At 38.2% G+C, this 21133-nt stretch overlaps 1 protein-coding gene across 5 annotated transcripts in view; it reads right to left on the bottom strand.

Moving 5' to 3' along the window:
- Positions 1–1154: 1154 nt before the first annotated feature.
- SSX2IP (SSX family member 2 interacting protein) overlaps positions 1155–21133 on the bottom strand; it is a 51020-nt gene continuing 31041 nt past the window's right edge. For 2 of the 5 annotated variants that reach the window (XM_081087861.1, XM_081087859.1), the window contains exons 6-14: positions 20144–20279; positions 18224–18299; positions 17965–18142; positions 12963–13113; positions 11438–11574; positions 10924–11097; positions 6291–6405; positions 5542–5704; positions 1155–1918 (exon numbers count right to left, since the gene is read on the bottom strand). In XM_081087861.1, coding sequence (XP_080943987.1) covers positions 1744–1918; positions 5542–5704; positions 6291–6405; positions 10924–11097; positions 11438–11574; positions 12963–13113; positions 17965–18142; positions 18224–18299; positions 20144–20279 — 1305 coding nt within the window. In that variant the 3' untranslated portion in view covers positions 1155–1743. The remainder of the gene's footprint in view (positions 1919–5541; positions 5705–6290; positions 6406–10923; positions 11098–11437; positions 11575–12962; positions 13114–17964; positions 18143–18223; positions 18300–20143; positions 20280–21133) is intronic. The other 3 variants (XM_081087862.1, XM_081087860.1, XM_081087863.1) reach the window with 2 other exon arrangements.

Genomic DNA, 21133 nt, shown 5'->3' with positions numbered 1-21133 from the left:
ATGGAAGACGCCCAACCAACTGAGCCACACCAGCCAGGGCAAGAGCTAGATTTTTTGAGAATGTAAGTATGTGGTTACTTTCTCATAAGTATATATATAAATCTTGTAAGATACTCGATGTTATTCTATTAACCCAGAAAAAAATGGCTGCTGTGACACAATTCCAAAGAGTTGTGAATATATATAATATATAGTGAATGAATGACAAAAATATTTTGTGTTTTAAACATGACAAATTTAAATGGAACAGCCATACAGGGTGAGTACATGTAAGTGTTTGAACTGCTAGAAATGGGCCTAAACTACAATATTTGGCAAGGATAGGATCTGTGCAGGCTTCTATGTACAGACAAATAAGGTTAGGCACTTAAACTTTTGATGAGAATCCTGGAAGAGCCTAGGTCTGCATGTATTATTACTACTATCAATAATATATATGAAGAAACATGCAATCAGTTCTGAAAATGACATGACACTACTCTGTCCAGAAAACATCTGGATTATAAAATTTGATGTTTGTACATTGTCAGAATTCCTTAACATTAGTGGCATCATTGAAAAATTGACAACCATACACAGCCTTAGCTGGTACAGCTGGTGTAGCACTGGTACCCATCTAGTAAAGAAAATATCAGCATCCAAGCATCTTAAATATCTTAACATCTCCTATTATCCAAATATCTGGAGCCAATAGTCTTAAATTGCTTTATTCAAAGGTACTTTTGTTGTCTTGCCTCTATTACTCTATAATAGCCGTGGGCAAACTACGGCCCTTTGAAATGAATAAAACTAAAAAAAAATAAAAGACCGTACCCTTTTATATAATGATGCTTACTTTGAATTTATATTAGTTCACACAAACACTCCATCCATGCTTTTGTTCTGGCCCTCCGGTCCAGTTTAAGAACCCATTGTGGCTCTCGAGTCAAAAAGTTTGCCCACCCCTGCTCTATAATCAATACTTCTTTGAAAAATTATATCCTACATATATTTTTTAAAAAATCAAATGCTGTAGAAGTCTCAAAAATGTATGTAATATTAATTATCTAAAGAACAAGTTTCATGGGATACCTTTTAAGTATTTATTGCTCTAATGAGTTCAAAAAATTCTTAAGCATAATGTGGCAATGGCTCTAATACACTTGTAAACAAAATCCCACTAATAAAAATTTTATTGGCATGAAATACTATAATTATGGGTGTGTAAAACTTTTCGATCTTAAAGCCTCTTAACATAATCATGTATATCTATGTACAAAACATACATAAATTTCACTTTATTTAAAACATGAAAGAGCAAATTTCAAATCACACTAAACATAATAAATATAGAACTTGCTTTGTTAAAAATCTACAGTATACATTCAAGTAAAGGCTAAACTCTCAATGCCAACTATATATGGGACAAAATTAAACATTTACAACAGTCCATTTACTAAAAGTGCTATTTTTAATATCTATAAGAGGAAACTCACTCTAGTGCTTTTGTTTCCATCCAAACAGCTATACATTCCTTTATTCACAGAACCAGATGCTTCTGTTACTAAAAATACATATCCAAACCTTTATATCCTTTTAAATAGATTTAACATTTTAGTTCTTTGGGGGAAAAACAGGAAGTCCAAACAAACAACTCAGACCACCTTAAATTATTAGAGATGACCGACTTTATGACACACCCTGTTTCAATTTAGATGTGCAATTTGATGTACATATTAATGAAAAAAGTCCCAGTCCACATGACTAAGGCAAGCCATCTTTTTCTACATGAGAATTTGTGGAGGTCCAGGAGCACTCACTACAGCAACCTTCCTGTGATCCAGGTCTCGATGCCACGCTCCATTTCTGATTTGCACATTCTCCTCCAACCTGATTTGGTCTAGTCTCTTCTGGAGTCATATTCAGCACATTGATTGAACTGTAGGGGGAAAGAAACGTAGATCTTAATAATCATCTCCTCCTATGTTTTTGATATGCTTTAATGTCTAAAGGCTGACTGATTCCTTGTCTCATGGAGTATATTTTGAGGACATACTGATCAAGAACAAAGAAGTCTTCCAAAATGGCCTGATTACTCACTTTCATCCAATCCTCTATTTTTTTTTATTTATCTCTTTAATCTAACTCTAAAGCACACTGCCCAACTAAAGCCCAAGGTAGACAGAGAACATGTGGGTTTTGAAAGCCAGTGTCTCCCATATCCCCATCTTTCTGCCACTATTTTCTAATCTCTCTGTGGTTTCTTTCAGTACTTGCCCATTTGTTCAAGCACGGTTTCAACTACCCATTCATTCACCCACACAGATCCTTAACAAGTACCTACACAGGTGTTAGGAGTCCAGTCCATACCCAAGCTGGACCACTTTGGCAAGTTAAACCTCCCTGTTCTTCAGCTTCCTCTGTCGTACAACAGACATAATAACACAACCTTTCTCATAGGATTGGGGTAAGAACTAAAGGAGTTAGCATGCACTAAGCACGTAACAAACAGTGCTCAATTAACTGTCAGGCAGCAACAACCTTAGTGTCTGAACACAGACACAGCTTCCACCTTCAGCAATACAATCTGAAAGACATACTCTGCAACCAGCCTCAAAACAAACACATCTAGTTAACTGATCACTTTCACATCTACGGGGTTGAACCAAAGAACAATACATTTTTATCAGGTGAGTATCTTATGTAATTTTGTTTCTAACTCTCTACCCCTCTCTCTTCCTCTCTGTAAAAATCAATAAAATATATTAAACAAAAAAAAGTAATTCAGCCCTCAGAATCCCTGCCATCTCAGATAAGGTCAATGATCAACTGAAATCTCCAACTTAATACAGAGCTACTTTGCATGAACCCAGGCACAGCCTTTATGTAAAATTCCATCCTGCAATGAAGGAGCAATGAGGATGCTGCAAATACTTCTAATTACTTTGCTGTAACCTTATTTATTACAAAACCCAGATCCAAGGTGCTTCAGGAGCAAAAACACAAATTTACCACCTAATATAAAACTTCAAGAACTACATCAAGCTGCAACTAATAGCCATTTACACAACTCTCTCCTATGTTTTTCCTCCGAGGCCAGTAACTATGAATAGCTTAATGAAATTTAAGTTCAAAATTCTGTTTCTATGTGATTGATGTCATATAGTGTAAAACCTTGGAGTACAAGAAACAGAAAAGTCTTTTTATAATCTTTTTATGTTTACATTTATTATTTTTATGGCCTGTTACTAAAGGTTTACAATGGACCAAGTACTGTTTTAAGTGCTTTAACAAATATTGACACTTAACTTCACAACACCCTATGACAGTGATGGTGAACCTTTTGAGCTCGGTGTGTCAGCATTTTGAAAAACCCTAACTTAATTCTGGTGCTGTGTCACATATAGAAATTTTTTGATATTTGCAACCATAGTAAAACAAAGATTTATATTTTTGATATTTATTTTATATATTTAAATGCCATTTAACAAAGAAAAATCAACCAAAAAAATGAGTTCGTGTGTCACCTCTGGCACGCGTGTCATAGGTTCGCCATCACTGCCCTATGATGTAGGTACTAAATATTAGACTTTTATTAAACATAAAACAATGTCTTCAAGAAATATTTTTGTCAAATATTTCACAACTAAAAAAAGTTATATAAAAAGGTAAAAATTTAAAATATGTAAAAATAATTGGGGCAACTATCCTATGTTCTCTTTTAGATACAAAAGGTATTATTTATAAGTGGTAACTAGAATTTATGTCTAAATTTATATATATAGTTCTGATTGGTCAAATCTCAATGTTTCTATAACATTCTATGTAAGAAAATACTCTGAGCTTACATTACTTTTATTATAAATTAAATAAACATTCACTGCCCATATCCAACCCATCACTCAATCTTTTGGCTCTAACTGCAAAATATATCCTAAATCCAAACATTTCAACCTTCATGTTCTGACACTCATCCATATTACCATCATCTGTCACCTCTGCTCCACTAATGCCTCCTGAGTCTCCCAGCTTATATCACACTGGCTCCGAGAATGTTTCCTACATAATATGGAGTAATATTCTTAAAACTTAATTTTTTTTTCCACTCTCCTGCTTAAAAGTCTCTAATGCTTTTGCATTGCCCTTAGACTATCTGACCTACAAATACAGACTAAATGATTTTTTAATATTCTTTTTTATTGATTTCAGAGAGGAAGGGAGAGAGGGAAAGAGAGAAACATCAATGATGAGAGAGAATCATTGATCAGGTGCCTCCTGCACGCTCCAAACTGGTGATCAAGTCCGAAACTCAGGCATATGCCCTGCCCGAAAGGGCACAGGCCAGGCTGAAAGCCCCCCCACCCCCCACTAAATGCACAAATGCACCGGGCCTCTAGTTTATATATATATTTGAACTTATACATAGTAACATTTTAATCCCAATCTACTCACCCAGGGCCTTAAAGGATATGACCCGTCCCCTCCACCTCCTGGTCTTGTTTGCTAACTACACTCACATCCACAGACACACTAGTGTCCTCACCTCAGGGTCGCTGCACTTGCCGGGAGGGCCCTCAGCTCTTCTTTGCCCCAATATTTACTTGGAGTCTAATCCTTTCAAAAGTCAACTTTAAGTTAGAGTGTTTTGCCCTTTTAAATGCTTCATTTTTTTTGTTTTAAAATTCATCTATTTAACATTCTTGTTTCAAGGGCTACTGCCTTCTTCAGCACTTCGCTCCATGCAAACCTCTCACTACCACAGGCCAGTGTGCTGCGGGGCTGCGGGCTTCCTAAGGCGCCTGCCAGACTGGCAGGCCCTGGGCACTGGCTCCTCCTTCCAGAGGACAGCGATCGCGGGCACACTTTCCCGCGCAGCCCGCAGCTCCTTTCTGCTCCTCTGCAGCACTAGCAATGGTCTAGCTGCTTAGCTGAAAGCTAATCTTGGAATAGGTTGCGAGCTAAAGAATTGGTATTATAGCTCAGAAAATGAATTTAACAACCTTAGACAGAGGGCTATCCCAAAATGCAGCAGTTAATAGCAATATGTGGGTTTCCTGGGACGGGGACTGCTGTTCGACCCCATCATCCTGGGTACTGATCCTCTTTACCAGGCAGGATGAGGATGAGCAGTGCTCTCCCCTTCAACACCAATGGAATGGGCATAGAAAAGGAACTCTAAATATGTGCTCTACAAAAACTATCCAACAATATCCTTCTAGTTAATAAAATTAAGTACTTAAAATATTGTCATTCCTGTACATAAATTGTATTTAAATTTTAAATTGTATTTTAGATGTGAAATAAAAAGAATCACATTACATCATTTAGCTCCCAGAAGTCAGGGACTGTATATGCCTTGTTCACAACTGTATTCCTGCTGCCTAATAGTTGCCTATAGATAATGGATACTCAATAAATATTTGCATAATAAATGAATCCATCTACTGAATTCCTCTCCAAAGCCTCTACTATTGCTAATACTACAAACATGCCAACTTTTCCTCAGCAATGCAACTCTAGCGATGTTATGTATATGTGAGGAGATGACCTATAGACCAATACCTATGTTCAGATACACAGGAACGCGTCTGGCAAAAGTCTGTAGTTGAAGGAGAAGCAGGAAGAGATTTTGTAAGTTTAGAGGTACAAACTGCAGACCCATTAGACACCCTGTAGGGCTTCTGTCGTGGTCTTGAGTGCACTGTAAGATTGTCCCGGTCAGAACCTGTGGGGCAAAAAAAGGCAATATAGTGAAGGTGGTTAACTGTGATGAATTATTTGCAGTTCTGAGTAAGGTGTGAGACAGAATGAGAGTCTAGCTCAGGGGTGGGCAAACTTTTTGACTCGAGGGCCACAATGGGTTCTTTAACTGGACCGGAGGGCTGGAACAAAAGCATGGATGGAGTGTTTGTGTGAACTAATATAAATTCAAAGTAAACATCATTACATAAAAGGGTACGGTCTTTTTTTTCAATAGTTTTATTCATTTCAAACGGGCCAGGCCTGCGGGCCGTAGTTTGCCCACGGCTGGTCTAGCTCATCCCGTAATCTTTGTCACAAACATTTAAAAGGATTGTTTTAAAAATATTTGTTTGTAGTAAATTTTCAAAAACTTGACATTATACACAAAAGTTGTCTTTGGAATGCACAGCCCTCCTGTCATTCCCATTTGACTCAGTAAATAAAATATTAAAGTTGATTTCTTAGTTTTAGTTAGGAAGCTCTTACTGGTGCGCTCCAAAGTTTTATATTAATAATTTACAGTACTTTTTACATGCATTTTCAGATTAAAGAGCTTATGAAATACTCACTTCCTGAGAAGGCACTGAAAAGTCTCACATTTTCTGAATTCTGGTGGTCAAAAGTAGTCATATTTAAGAACTGTTGCTTTAACCAGCTGGCTCTTTCTTCTTCAAATGCCTTTCTCTGTCATAATAAGCAAACCAAAGAAATATGATCAGTATCCCCATGCTCATGTAGTTGCCATTTCACATGATTTCTTTAGCTATCTGTATTTGCCTTCTGGCTGCCATATATATAATTAAGTCAAATGAATTAAGAAAACATTTCACTTAAGAAAATTGTTTTAAAAATAAAAAAGCCATCCCTTTCATCCAATAAACCAACTAATCACTATTTTTTCACATCAATTTTGGATAAGTTCAAGTAGACAATGCAAAAATAGCATATTCGCATAACTTTTAAACATGCAGAATATGAGCATAACTTTTGAATCTATAGAACATTATAAATATAAAATCAAAAACACCAGAAAAATACCCATTGTAAATTAATCACATGAGAAAAAGAGATAAGGCTTTCTCAAGCATTGCTGTCATCCTCCAACCATCTACCAGCATGAGCAGCACCACTAAACCACAAGGGGGCACATGTCAAACCTCCCCTTCTGCACAGCTGCCGAATCCTAAACTACATTCTCCCGCCCACTCAGGTTTCTGGTCCTTTCTTCCTTCCTATCCTTCACTGGCCCTGCCATCCTCCAGTGACCAGAGGCAAAGGGATTCCCAAGCAGAGAACTGGGAGTGGCATACAAAGCAGCAAGAGCATCTGGGGGGGGGGGGGGGAGGGGGCGGGGGGAATATGGGCTCAGAAACAGAGGTGATCCTACAAAACAGAGAAAATGCTAGTGCCAATTGTTCTTGTTTCCTGAGAAGGATAGCTATGGATGAAATCGACTTTCACAATTTGCAAATTGCTATTTAAAATGGCCAACATTATGTAGTTTTTCACTCATAAATATTAATACAGAATAATGCATCACTAAACATTTGAAGAAAACTAATAGCATAAGAGAAAAAAGGCCAAGAGAAATGATCATGGGTAACATATAGTTCAAGACAGAAAAAAATATTTTTTAAAACCGTAATACAGATTTTAAATATATTACCAAAACTGTACTAACATAGTATAATATTATAAAAATTGTAGGAAATATCAAAAATCTATAAATAACAGGATTACTTCTATTATATTTAAAATCTTTTTTCTTGAAATATTAATGTTTATTACATGTAATATTATATTTGAAATCGATTTTCTTGAAAAATTATGTGCAATGTATCAAAACTGTTAGATACAAAAAAATCCACAATACAAATTATCGAACAGATTTATGAACACCTATAAAATAATACAATGCTATACAAAGAAAACAAAAAAAAATAAAGAGGTTAAACACTTAAATGATAAACTCTGAAATAAAAACTCGGGATGAAGAGAATAATGAAACTGACCTTGCTGAAGACCAGGTTGCTGATGCACAAGATAAACGGAGAGAATATCCCCAAATTCAGAACATAAAGTCAATCTACAGACAGACTCAGAAGGCTAACCATCTGTCTAGGAAAAATTCCAGGATTTGAGAGAAGTCCAAAGAGGTAAAAATACAGAATAGAAGAAAATTTCCCTAAACTAAGGAAATATAGTATATCTTCAGGCAAAAAGAGCCATGGGGCCCAGCTGGCATGGCTCATGGTTGAGCATTGACCTATGAACCAGGAGGTCACAGTTCTCTCTCATCATTGATGTTTCTATCTCTCTCTCCCTCCCTCCCTCCTTCCCCGTCCTCTCTGAAATCAATAAAAATATATATTTTTAAAAAAAGGAGCCACGGAGATAGGTTCTGGTAAAATTTCTGAACTTTAAGAATATGAAATTCCAAAAGCTTCCAGAGAGGGGGAAGAAACAAAACAGAGGGTATTTACAGAGTAACGTAGGCTACCTTATAATCAGGTTTCTCGTTAGCAAAAACCACATACCAGAAGAAATGGAGCTCTAGTCCAGGGGTGGGCAACCTGTTTGTGAGTGCGTGCCAAAACCAGCAAAATCTCTGACTCAAAATTCTTCTGCATGCCAACCCTAATTTTTTGAGAACATGTTACGCCTACTTGATATCTCTTAAGATGTACGTATGTGAAGAACCTTGAAGAAATAATTCATTCGAGCGACAAAAACACAGTATATGATGATGAAAAATACATTTATTTTTTAAGGTATACATGTACACTGATAGTCCGACAGAAAACTTTGACTCCGTTTGATATTATCAGTGGGACTTTTGCTGCTGCATCACTGATGACAGAGATTTTACATCAGGTTTATATTTCGTGACCTTCAGAGATATGCACAAGCTACTACTTTCATCCGTCAGGCTACTCCTATTATGAGACTTAACAAAATTCATCACTGAGAACAAAGATTCACAAGCGTATGTGGATGAAAACATGGAGAGTAACACTGTTGCAAAGTTTTTTAAACAGAAAACATTTTCTGGAATGGCATTCCAAGTCCTCAAGAGTTCGTTTTCGACACTATTGAAATTGTTCTTCCCCTCTCTTGTCAATCCATGTTTATGGTCTTTAAGATAACTTGTTATGTAAAATTATTTATTTATCTAAGATGCACCTACACTGAATTTATCCGAAAAATAAAAAAGTCGATATTAAGAAAAAAACTGTAAATGGAAGATTATAAGAGAGGGTTTCATGTGCCAGCAAAAGTTACTGGCGTGCCATGTTTGGCACACGTGCCAAGGGTTGCCCACCCCTGCTCTAGTCGGTTTGGCTCAGTGGCTAGAACACTGGCCTGCGGACCAAAGGGTCCCGGGTTCAATTCCGGTCAAGGGCACATACCTTGTTTGCAGGCTCCTCCCCGGTCCAGGCCCTGGTCAGGCTCGTGCAGGAGGCAACCAATCAATGTGTCTCTCTCACATTGATGTTTCTCTCTGTCTTTCCCTCTCTCTTTCACTCTCCTTAAAAATCACTGGAAAAATATCCTTGGGTGAGGATTAACAGAGAGAGAGAGGGGGGGGGGGAGAGAGAAGAAGAAGAAGAAGAGGAGGAGGAGGAGGAGGAGGAGGAGGAGGAGGAGGAGGAGGAGGAGGAGGAGGAGGAGAAAAGGAATTACTTTTTCAAAGTTTCAAGGGAAAAAGTTAGAACCTAAAGTCTATATCCAGCCAAACCAATCAAGTATGAATACACTTCTGTATATTCCGTATTTCAAAACAGTTTTCACTCACACACTACTTATGAGAAAATGAATAAGGTAATACAGATTACTGAAAAAGGAACCATGAGAAAGATGGTAACCTGAGATAGAAGAAACATGATGGCTGAATTTGAGTCAGGAAATCATAGAGGAGGCTACAAAGACAGTCAAAGCATTTATTCCACAGCGATGCACAGAAGATTCTCTTCCAGGTGGCAGTCTTAGTAACACAGAAGTTTTTCTATGTGTCCAAATATATTACTTGGTTATAAATGAATAATATTTAACAATCATGCTGTTATCAATGTTCTTTCCTGGTTTTCAATTTTTAAGTCTCAATCTTACACAAAGTACTTCACTTGGATTATATTACAGGACAGAATAAGAATGTGATATCACTTCACAGTGAAAAACAATTATCACATCAGAAGTGGAGGGGCAAGCGCAATGGAATAAGTAACTAGGAGGATGCCTTCTTTCATTGCAAGGATAAGCTAATACTGTCTGAAGTTGAGCAAACATGAAGTAAATGCGTTAAACAGTTTACTCAAAGTAAAAAGGCTAATCAGAAAAAGCAATTTTTTAAAAAGTGGTGTAAAAAGTAACGATATTATAAAGAAGCCAGATATAAGGAACAGTATAGATGGTAGTCAAGATAAGGACTTTAAATGCCTACTCTTTCATAGTGGGGAATCAATAGACTGGTATCAAGAAAAAAAAGTTGAAATATATTAAAGTTAAAATAGTATAATACTTCCCAGAAGAATGACAAATAGAAACTTATAACAGTGGTTACCTCTGAGGAATTAAACTGGCAATGAGAAAGGAGGGTATTTTCTCACTTTTTAGCTTTTTGTATGGGTTGATTTTATTTTTTAAAACAGGTCCTGACATTACTTCTATAATTGCTGAAAGGGAAATCTGTAGGCAATACACTGCTGAGTAAAAAAAAACAAGCTGAGGACATGCATACATAACAGTCCTAACCGCTAACTGGGAGGCCCATATCCCTGGACGAGGGCCCGAAAGGAGAAAGAACTTCACTTTTTACCACACTTCCTTTTATAAAAACAAAACAACAAACATACTCTTGTTTGCACTGTCTTCTGACACTATCTATTGACAATGGACAGGTGACATATGCCCAAAAGAGATCTCTCTTGTGAAGCCAAACACTTAATAGTAGAAAGCTAATCCAAAAGGGATAATGAATGCTTAGTTGCTGTGTTGTTTTTTTTAATTTTTCAATCCTCAAATCTGGTAAAGGCAAAAAGCTATCCTTCTATAGTTCACATGCTTAGCATCTCTTTCATTTCAAGTTATTGATGAAATCACTGGTAAAATAGTTTTAAATGGACACAGAACTTAGATGCATTCTACTGAGGCCTCTCTACAATTCTCAAAAGTGCTACAAGGAAAGCCAATTGGTTAAAATACCTCCAATCCTAGGCGAATGGCAGCTTCCGTAAAGCTTCGTCTTTCTTTCTCGAAATTCTTTTTTTGCTCTTTAAATAGGGCCCACTCTTCTTTGAGGCGCTCCTTTTCTTCCAACAAATAACAGTCGCGTAGCAGTGAAGTGGTATCGTCATCACATGCAGTAGCAAGCTGCTGCTATTAGATTTTAAAACAGTAAGTTCCTGAGGGCCCCTGCAACACTCCCCCAAGTTGAAACGAAACAAGGGGGGGCAAGGCACACTTGAGCGGATGGACAGAAATTAGGAAGAACGAGAACGTCGACTGAGGTGTGCCATTCCCCAAATACTTCTACTCTAACGGGCCAAGACCAACTAAGCAACAGTATGAAATCTACCTGTTAGGAAGCAGAGACCCTAGGTCGGACAAGTGTCAAATACTACAGATCTTATGAAATAAAGGAACTTAATCTCGTAAGATTCAGTAACATTCTGGTCCTTCTCAAGGAAGAACAGTTTTAAAAGTAACTCGCATTTACCTGTAAAAGCTGTTGTTGAGTTTTAATCATTTCTTTACACTGCTGAATTTCCAACTCAAGCTTTTCGGTTTCTTCCTCATGGTCTTGTCGTGAAATTACGTCTTCATCGTTAAAACCTTCTAAGTGGACCTTTGAAACTAACATAAAAGTAGTAATTTGACATTAGCTTAACAGTCACCACTTAGCTTACAGTGCCTTTTGGACATACACTTAAAAATCAAGCTCTCGGAACTTTTCTCTTTCGGGAATCCCATAGGCTTTCTGAAGGATTACTATTTTCCTGTGCTCTTTAAAAATTCATAAGCTACTATATATTAAAATTAAATTTATATTATTTTAACACTTGAAAAACTTAAAAAGCAAAGCAACTATAAGGAGTTCATGACAACTATAAACTGGCACCCTTTTGGACTAAAGGATATCCACAAAAAATAGACCTTCACTGCCAACATTTACTTTGTAATCCATGTTTACTCAAGATTATGTCCTAACTAAAAATGGACAACCTATAGGGAAAAATAACTGACCTGCATAAACTACGCTCTTTTAACACTTCTTCCAAGGCCAACGCAGTGCTACAAATCTCACTCTCTGGTTTAGACTCCGACAAACAGGAAGCCAAACATACTAACAGACAATGAAGCCTCACCCAAGTCAATACAATCTCTTGTCAACTAACTTTGGTACTTACATAAGTTTGCTGATTGCTCTTTATTTATTTTAAAAATGTATCTTTATTGTTGAGAACTACAGATGGCCCCCTTTTACCCGCATAGATCCCCTCAACACCACCTGCTGATTGCTCTTTATTACTGAAGACAAATGGCACTGAGTTTGTTATTTTTGACAATTTAGAATAATTTTTTAATTAAACCACTTACTGAGCAGACAGTTAATTTTCTTGATTTAAAAGCATGTAAACTTTAATAAATATAAAATATTAAAAACATATTAATCAATGTAAATCTATCTAAACTATATGTATTGATAGGAAAAGATGTTTAAAATATTCAATTTTTGGTTTTTTGTGTGTGTATTTTTAAAGAAATATTTTGCAAATGCAGAGATAAAAGTCTAAAAAGATTTGCACCAAACTATTAAGTGTTACATATAGGGAACAGAGACCTGGATATTCTACTTTACAGACTCCCTGACACAAATACATTGAACATCATTTATTTTGAAAATAATTTAAAAGTGGGTTATTAGGATCTGAGATGCACATATCTAGAATAAGCAAAAGGTTCATATTTATACTGTATGATGGTTACTACTTCTTGATTTCCAAGATTAGTAAGAGACTGATCACTGTATCCAAGTGAATTCAGAGCACATGAATCATGGCGTCCGCTTTCCAGAGAAAGATGCACTCTGGGCGCCAAGTACATTTTCTCAGTGAGATTCAACCTCACGGCTAGAAGTAGGCAGTCTTGCTTTTTAAACCACCAAACTGGCTTTTATATGAAGGAAAATTAAGTTTACTGAGGGTCACTACTCACTCTGCATGCATTTAGGCAGTAGTTACCTTGGTTATCAAGTTTTTCTACGTGACTTTTCAAAATTCTCCACTGTTTCCTGATGCTGTTTGTAAGCTGCTCTCTCACAGTTTCACAGGAAAGGTCCCATATACTCTCTCTACTCAGTTCCCCAGGATCTTCTTCAACATCAGAGATACCCTACAAGACATAAAAAGACCAGTATCTTAAAATGGCTTTAGGCACATAGGCAGTAGTAATCAGACTGTCTGTCAACTACTTATCAAAATCATTTCTGTACTGTATCTTAAGCATATATGACCCAGTACTTAACCTAAGTATTTTGAGAAAAAGCGATTAATATTGAAGATAGAAATTCCCCAAATCAGGTCTCTTCAAACCTGAATTCGAGCTGGGTGAGGAAGTTACTATCTGTCTAATGTTTTAGATGCTTTCACATGTTAATTAATCTTCCAAACTCAGGCTTAGAGAAAGAGTAACTTGCCCAATGTCACACAGCCAAGAAGTAGAAGTGAGGTAAAGTTAGATCAACTGGTCTCCAATCTTACGCTGCTTAAACAAACCTGTGAAATAATTTCCAAAGTAAAAGCATCTTTTAGTTCTATTTTTCTCATATAATTTAAAAAAATAAAATTGGAGGTTATTTTTCTTTGTGCATTCTACCAAGACACTAAATCATAGGAAAGTGTAACAAACTTTATTATTGCATATGATCAAATAGAATCAAAGCAGAATAAAGAACATACAGAAACAATATTAAAATGAGTATGTCATAATAATCTGCATCTACATAGAACGGTCCTAACTGAGTGAGAAGAACTGCGTCAATAGTCTGAGGTCAGTGATGGGCTGCAGAGGTCAAGGTCTCCCAGGGAGCCAGTGGGAAAATGCCCAGAGTGTAGCTCACTGTGACTCTGGTTATTGCCAATCTTCCAAAGCTATTTGCCAGTAACTTTTCCAAGGAGCTAAACCTTCTCTGCTATATATTTAAAAAATACTGAAAATCCATTATTTGAAAATAACAAATTGCTACACATTTCCAAGTTGAAATTCTAAAACCACAAAATGAAAATGAAAAATTCATTTAATGTGAATTTTGAGTATAAATTTTGGCTACAATTAGGTAAGCAAAATAAAAAATAAATGACACTTGGATGCTACCTAGATATTCCAACATTACAACTTATTCCTCTTGCTATAATGCTCCAACTGAATTACTTCAATTTTAACAGAAAAAAGATGTAGAAAAACAGAAAATATACTTAAGAGATTGTTTCTCTAACCCTAAATATTTGAGTTATGAATTATACAGATACTACCACTGGCTAAATAATTGGGGAAAAGGGGAATTTAATTATGAGAAAGATCTTTATTTACCACTACTTTTGCTGAATAAAAGCTGGTAATGAGAGGTTAGTAAAAGTTGGGCCAAGAGCTAAGCAACCACAGAGTAATGGGAACTCTGCTAATCCTAGAGAGGTATTAGTGAATGTTAGGAACTGACCTGAAGAGAGGGACTTTGAGAGAAAAAGGTTAACTAAATAAGGCATCAAGGAGGCCCCTAACTATAGAGTTTAAAAGAACAGTCAGATAATGCTGTTTTTAAAGAAGAAATAAAAAGAAAGGTAAGAGGTGGGATGGGAATCTCTAACACAAGTAAACACCAGTTTCCCCCAATATCCAAAAGTAGAGTGCGCCTATGAAACCTTCCATAAACTGAAATGTCGTAAAGTGAAGAAGCAAAGACTATTAATTTAAAAGGGAAAATTCTCTTTGGATTTCTTTTGGTTAGTGAAAACGTACTAATGTAGCTTTTTCGTAAAAGGGAAGTGGTGTAATGCAAACTTTAAAAACGGGGAAGGCAGCTGTGCTCACCACTATACCACCAATGCCTTAAAAACAGGGGAAATACAAAATTAAGTCCTGGTAACTTGCTGGTAATTAACATTTTACACCAACACTATTAGTTTCAAATTTTAGTCATGCATCGTGAATCCAGAATTTAAACTTCTATATAAAGCAATAAATAGAGTTAAAAGAACTTCCACCATTATGACTTGCTTTTTCAGACCTTTGTACATATTATTCTCCTTTCATCAAATGCTTTCCCATGCTTTCTACCTCAAAAACACCGACTAATTTTTTAAGAGCCAAATCAAATGTCACTTGCTCTGTGATGTCTTCCTTAGTTGCCATCTCTGTTCTGTTTTACACACTGCACTAACCTATTATAGCTCCACAATAACTACACTAATAAAAGAGAAAAATGGTAATTGGCGTACGGTGCTACCCTTTTCATTGGCTAATCAGGGCTATATGCAAATTAACTGCCAACTAAGATTGGCAGTTAACTGCCAACAAGATGGCGGCTAATTTGCATATGTAGGCACAATGCAGGGAGGCGAAAGGGAAAGCAGGAAGAAGCCCCCTGTCACTGACAGTGATCGGAAACCCAGGGGGGAGCTAAGAGGTGGGGGGCAGGGCAAAGTTGCCCTGCCCCCCAGCCATGATCGGAGAATCAGGCGCCTTTGCCGCCCTGGCCAGTGATAGCAGGAAGTAGGGGTGGAGCCAGTGATGGGAGCTGGGCACGGTCGAAGCTGGCAGTCCCGGGAGCTAGGGGTCCCTTGCCTGGGCCTAAAGCGAAGCCCACGATCGCGGGGCCACTGCAGCTGCGGGTCCCCGCAGCCCGGGCTGGACGCCTAGGCCAGAGGCGTTAGGCCTGGAGCCTGCAACCGCGGGGAGCTGGGGGTCCCCTGCCCAGGCATGATTCCTGGGCCAGAGGCCTCAGGCCTGGGCGGGGGTCAGAGCCAGTGACCGGGGGAAGATGGAGGTCCCCTGTCCAAGCCTGACACCTCTGGCGGAGGCGTCAGGCCTGGGCAAGGGGACGATCAGGCAATCGGAGAGTGATAGTGGTCTACGACTCTGGCCGAGGCATCAGGCCTGGGCAAGGGGCAGAGCCAGCAATCGGAGGGGTCTGGGGGTCCCCTGCCCAGGCCTGACGCCTGGGCCAGAGGCATCAGGCCTGGGCTGGGGGCAGAACCAGTGATGGGGGGAAATGAGGGTCCCCTGCCCAGGCCTGACACCTCTGTCAGAGGCGTCAGGCCTGGGCAAGGGGCCGATCCTGCGATTGGAGGGTGATGGGGGTCAACGCCTGAGGGCTCCCAGTATGTGAGAGGGGGCAGGCTGGGCTGAGGGACACTCCCCCCGCCCCCCCACACACACCCAGTGCACGAATTTCGTGCACCGGGCCCCTAGTCCTATATAATAAAAGCCTAATATGCTAAGTGTCCGGTCAGCCATTCAACCAATCAAAGGGTAATATACTAATAAGGCCACTCAACCGCTCGCTATGGTATGCACTGACCACCAGGGGATAGATGCTCAACACAGGAGCTGCCTCCTGGTGGTCAGTGCGCTCCCATGGGGAGAGCGCCACTCAGCCAGAAAGAAGCCGGGCTCACGGCTGGTGAGCGCAGCAGCGGTAGTGTGAGCCGTCAGTCAGACATCCCCCAAGGGCTCCCAGACAGCTAGAGGGCACAGGCCGGGCTGAGGGACCCCCGTCAAGTGCATGAATTTCGTGCACCGGGCCTCTAGTAGAATTATAACTTCTCTATATGTTTGTCTCTCTCAAAAAGTGCATCTTGCAGATGCAATGGACTGAATATTGTGCTCCCCCAAAATTCATATGTTGAAATTCTAACCCCCAATGGGAAGGTATTAGGAGGTGGGGTCTTTGGGAGGTGATTAGGTCATGAGTAGAGCCCTCGTGAATGGGATGAGTGCCTCTATAAAAGGGAGCCATAAGCTCTCTGACTCTCTTTCTACCATGTACAAGTCAGCAATCTGCAGCAAAGAAAAGTGCTCTCACCAGGCACCCAATCTGCTGGCACCGATTTGGATTTCCAGGTTCCAGAACTGTGAGAAATAAATTTCTGTTGTTTATAAACCAGTCTACAATACTTTGTTATAGCAGCCCAAACAAAGACTGGGGAAAAGTCAAAACCTTTTTATAGACTTGCTTTGTCAGCGTGGCTCAGTGGTTGAGAGTTGACCTATGAACCAGGAGGTCACAGTTCAATTCCTGGTCAGGGCACATGCCCAGGTTGCAGGCTCAATCCCCAGGGAGGTAGTAGGGGGCATGTGGGAGGCAGCAGATCAATGATTCTCTCATCACTGATGTTTCCATCTCTCTCTCCCTTTCCCTTCCTCTCTGAAATCAATAAAAATATATTTTTTAAAATATTTTTAGAATTTTCTTCCCAGGAACTAGAACATAATGCACACTCAATATATTTACGAAATGAATGATTATTTGGTTCCTAGCATTAACAAAGGTTTCACTCTCTGAAAAGCAGAGCCTGCTTAAGCACACCGTACTCGAAGTAAAATATTTAAAGAATATGGCACAATGGTTAAAAACATGAACTCTGGAGGAGGAAGGACTTGGATGCAAATCCTGGTTCGGTCATGTGTGACACTGGGCTGACCACTGTGCCCCAGGTGTCTTCATCTACACAATGGGGATAATTATAGTATCAAAAGCATCAAATTATAAGAAGAATGAAATGACACAATGCCTATAAAAATGATTACAGTGTTTGGCACATATTATGTCATCAGAAAATAATCTCCACCAATTTCCCAAGACATGTCTGGAAACAGACATTTTTTTGGTTGTCACGGTGACTGGGGTAGCATAGCAGAGAGTGTCCTGTCCAAAATATCAACAGTGTCCCCATGGAGAATACCTGTTCGTTGCTTCAACAGTTCTTTTTTTTAATATATTTTATTGACTTTTTACACAGAGGAAGGGAGCAGGATAGAGAGTTAGAAACATCAGTGAGAGAGAAACATCGATCAGCTGCCTCCTGCACACTCCCCATTGGGTATGTGCCCGCAATCAAGATACATGCCCTTGACCAGAATCGAACCTGGGACCCTTGAGTCTGCAGGCTGACGCTCTATCCACTGAGCCAAACCAGTCAGGGCTCAACAGTTCTAATTAGCAATCTGAAAGGAAGAGCCACTTACAGTTCCTGTGCTATCATCTGCTTTTTCTATAGGTTTCTGCTTTTGCGGAGAAAGAAGAGAAATCATTTCCTTTTTCATTTGCTGAAGAACCTTCTTAAGTTCAGCATTTTCTGTTAGGATTTGTTTCTGACGATATTCATAATCATTCAAGAGAATTTTATACATTTCATCTTCATTCCTGAAAAAGAAACTGTCAGTATGAAAATGCAGCATAGAAAGAAGAGTCTGGTTGAATTTATCAATTTAAATTGGACCTTACCTTGCTTCACTTTTACCAGTCCTCCAAGAGCCTCTTTTTCCATCAGCTCTCCCCACATAATTTAAAACTTCCATAGCTACAAGAACACAGAACAAAACCAATCCTCACCATACACGTTTAAGTGTTTAAAACCCTAATACATTCCATAATGCATCAAGGATGTAAGTCAACCTGGTATATAGACTGAAATTTGTTTTGGGCTCAATCAGCCCAGATTTTAAATTACGGTTTCATCATTTATAAGCACTGAGATCTTGGCAAGTTATTTAACTGCTGAGCCTGTTTCTTCATCGATACAGGTAATAATGAAAGTATGTACCAACGAGAAGTTGTGAAGAACAAAAGAAATGTTAAAGCACTTAACACAGTAAATACCTAATAAATGTTATCTTATTATCATTAATGTTATCATCAGGGCCTACATGCTGACTGCCTGATTTTATAAATAAAGTCTTATTAGAACACAGCCACACAGTTTGCTTATATACTGTCTACAGCTACCTTTGTGCTACATTGGCAGAGATAAATCGGTTAGACCCCATAAACCCAAAAATATTTAGTATTTGAACTTTACAGAAGAAGTTTGCCAAGCCCTGTAGCAGCAGCATTGGTAAAGGAATCAATCAGGAAGCCCTGTGCCAGCATTAACGCCTTGTCTGCACCACATGGAGTTGGAAGCAGTTGACATAAGAAGAAAGATGGGAGTAAGTTGTCATTTTAGAACTGATAAAATCATTATGAACCTGTCACTTCCAACTGGGTTTGGACAAGGTGAAACAGCCAACCTCCCACTCCCCCCATAAAATAAGGGCTGTCACCAGAATAACATTTTTAATCAAGTTCTCTAACTGGGCAATACATTTTATACTTCTAGCATTTCATCCTTTAATTTTATTTCCTTCATAAATGAACACACGGTTAACCACCCTTAAAAACCAATGAGTGTCCAAGTGCAATTTTAGATTTATTACCTCAGAATACCTAGAGATTTTCATCCTTGTCTTAATTGCTTATTACACTTTCATTTTTCAATGATTTTAAAAATAAAAAAATCTTTGAAAAACTGCAACACCTCTGCTATACAGCATGACAGTGATACGGTCAACACTGATCGCTGGATGGTAGCAGACAGAGCCCACCAGGTGACAGCTGGAAACATCTGCTGGTCAGCTATTGTATGCAAGTCCCAGTTCAGTTTAGAAAGACAGCTTAGGGGTGCACCTGTACAGTACAGATTACAGGACAGCCTACTGTCCACTAGAAACCATGCTTCAATAAATAAAACGCACATGTTCCCTGTCCCCTGAATCTCATCAGGCCAGCGAAACTATCTGTGTACTCTACTTCTGTGTATGTATAGATCTACTTCTCAATCTATGCTGTTTACTTGAAATTACTCTTATACTGGCATGAAGTAAATTATAAATTAAAAAAATACTAGACCACACAAATATAAGCATAACTTTCATAGTTCATCCTTTTGAATAGTTGTTTCAAAATGTACAACTCAATTTAAGGGAACTCAAACTGACAAATTATTAGTCTGATGAACTATTTTCTCAAAAGCATACTTCTATTGATCTAAACAACTGATCCTGATTTTTAATATTATTGGTTCTTTATTATGGAAGATTAGAGTGTGTCCTCTGGCTTATTTCTCCTCTATGGATTAATCCACACCTACCATGTTAACAAGAAATGCAATTCTTATATGCAAGTAATAAGCAAAGCAAAATTACCTCTTTTTTCCCTTACCTGTTGCCTCAATTTCTAGTTTATATGGACATATACCATCTTTAAAAATTGTTTAAGCATGAAAATATTTCAGGAATTATTGTGCTCAATGCTTTTACATTTATTTCTTATCATAGTATAAGCTTATTTATTCCTCTTGTTCTGTCTTAGCCAGCCACTTCTTACCTATTTTTTTATCCTTCTTGTTCATAACAAGTTGATGTAGACGTTCCTTTAGTTTATTATATTCACGCTCTTTTCTCTTCATATCATGATTATATTGAGTAGCTCGACTTGCAATGATATTCTGTAATTTTTGTACCTGAAAAAAGAATTTCTATCAAATGTGTCCCTTTAGGATTGATAAACCCAATTAAAATTCACAAATTCAAAAGAGAAAAAAGGTCCTAGCATTCACTTCCCCATAAAATAGTTAAAAAATTCTAGGATTATTCTTGCTTCTCCATAACCACTGGAAATCACTCTTTAAAATATCATCTAACCCGGCCAGTGTGGTCAGTGGTTGAGCGTCGACCTATGAACCAGGAGGTCACGGTTCAATTCCTGGTCAGGGCACATGCCTGGGTTGTAGACTTGATCTCCAGTGTGAAGCATACAGGAGGCAGCCAATCAATGATTCTCTCTTATCACTGGTGTTTTTCTCTCTCTTGCTCCCTTCCTTTTTGAAATCAATAAAAAACATACATTTTAAAATAAAATATCATTTAAACGAATCACATCAAACTTTTATTTTTAATTCTGAAATTTCCATCGTTGCTAACTTTCTAAATTATCTTCTACACTAATGATTTTCAACCTTTTTCATCTCATAGCACACATCAACTAATTACTAAAATTCTGTAGCACACAACTAAAAATATTATATTTTTGGCTGCTCTGACAAAAAATGAGTATAATTTTGATTCATTCACATTGGGCGGCTATTATTGTGTTGCTCATTTTTTTATTTGACAATCTAAGGAAAGAGGTCAGTGCCCCTGACTAAACAGTCAGGTACTGCACGTTTTAAAAATCCTTGTGGCACACCAGTTGAAAATTGCTGTTCTGCACCTTTCACTCTGCATATATAACTCCTGATCACTTAGAAGCCAGAAAATCATTTATGGAAATGTTAGTGATTAAAGCTTCATCTGAAACAAGTAGAATGCACCTGAT

This window comes from Myotis nattereri (genome assembly GCF_964212035.1).
Source record: "Myotis nattereri genome assembly, chromosome: 3".
Classification (NCBI taxonomy): domain Eukaryota; kingdom Metazoa; phylum Chordata; class Mammalia; order Chiroptera; family Vespertilionidae; genus Myotis; species Myotis nattereri.
Note: the sequence above shows the minus strand (reverse complement) of the source record. Positions and strands in the feature narration are given on the sequence as shown.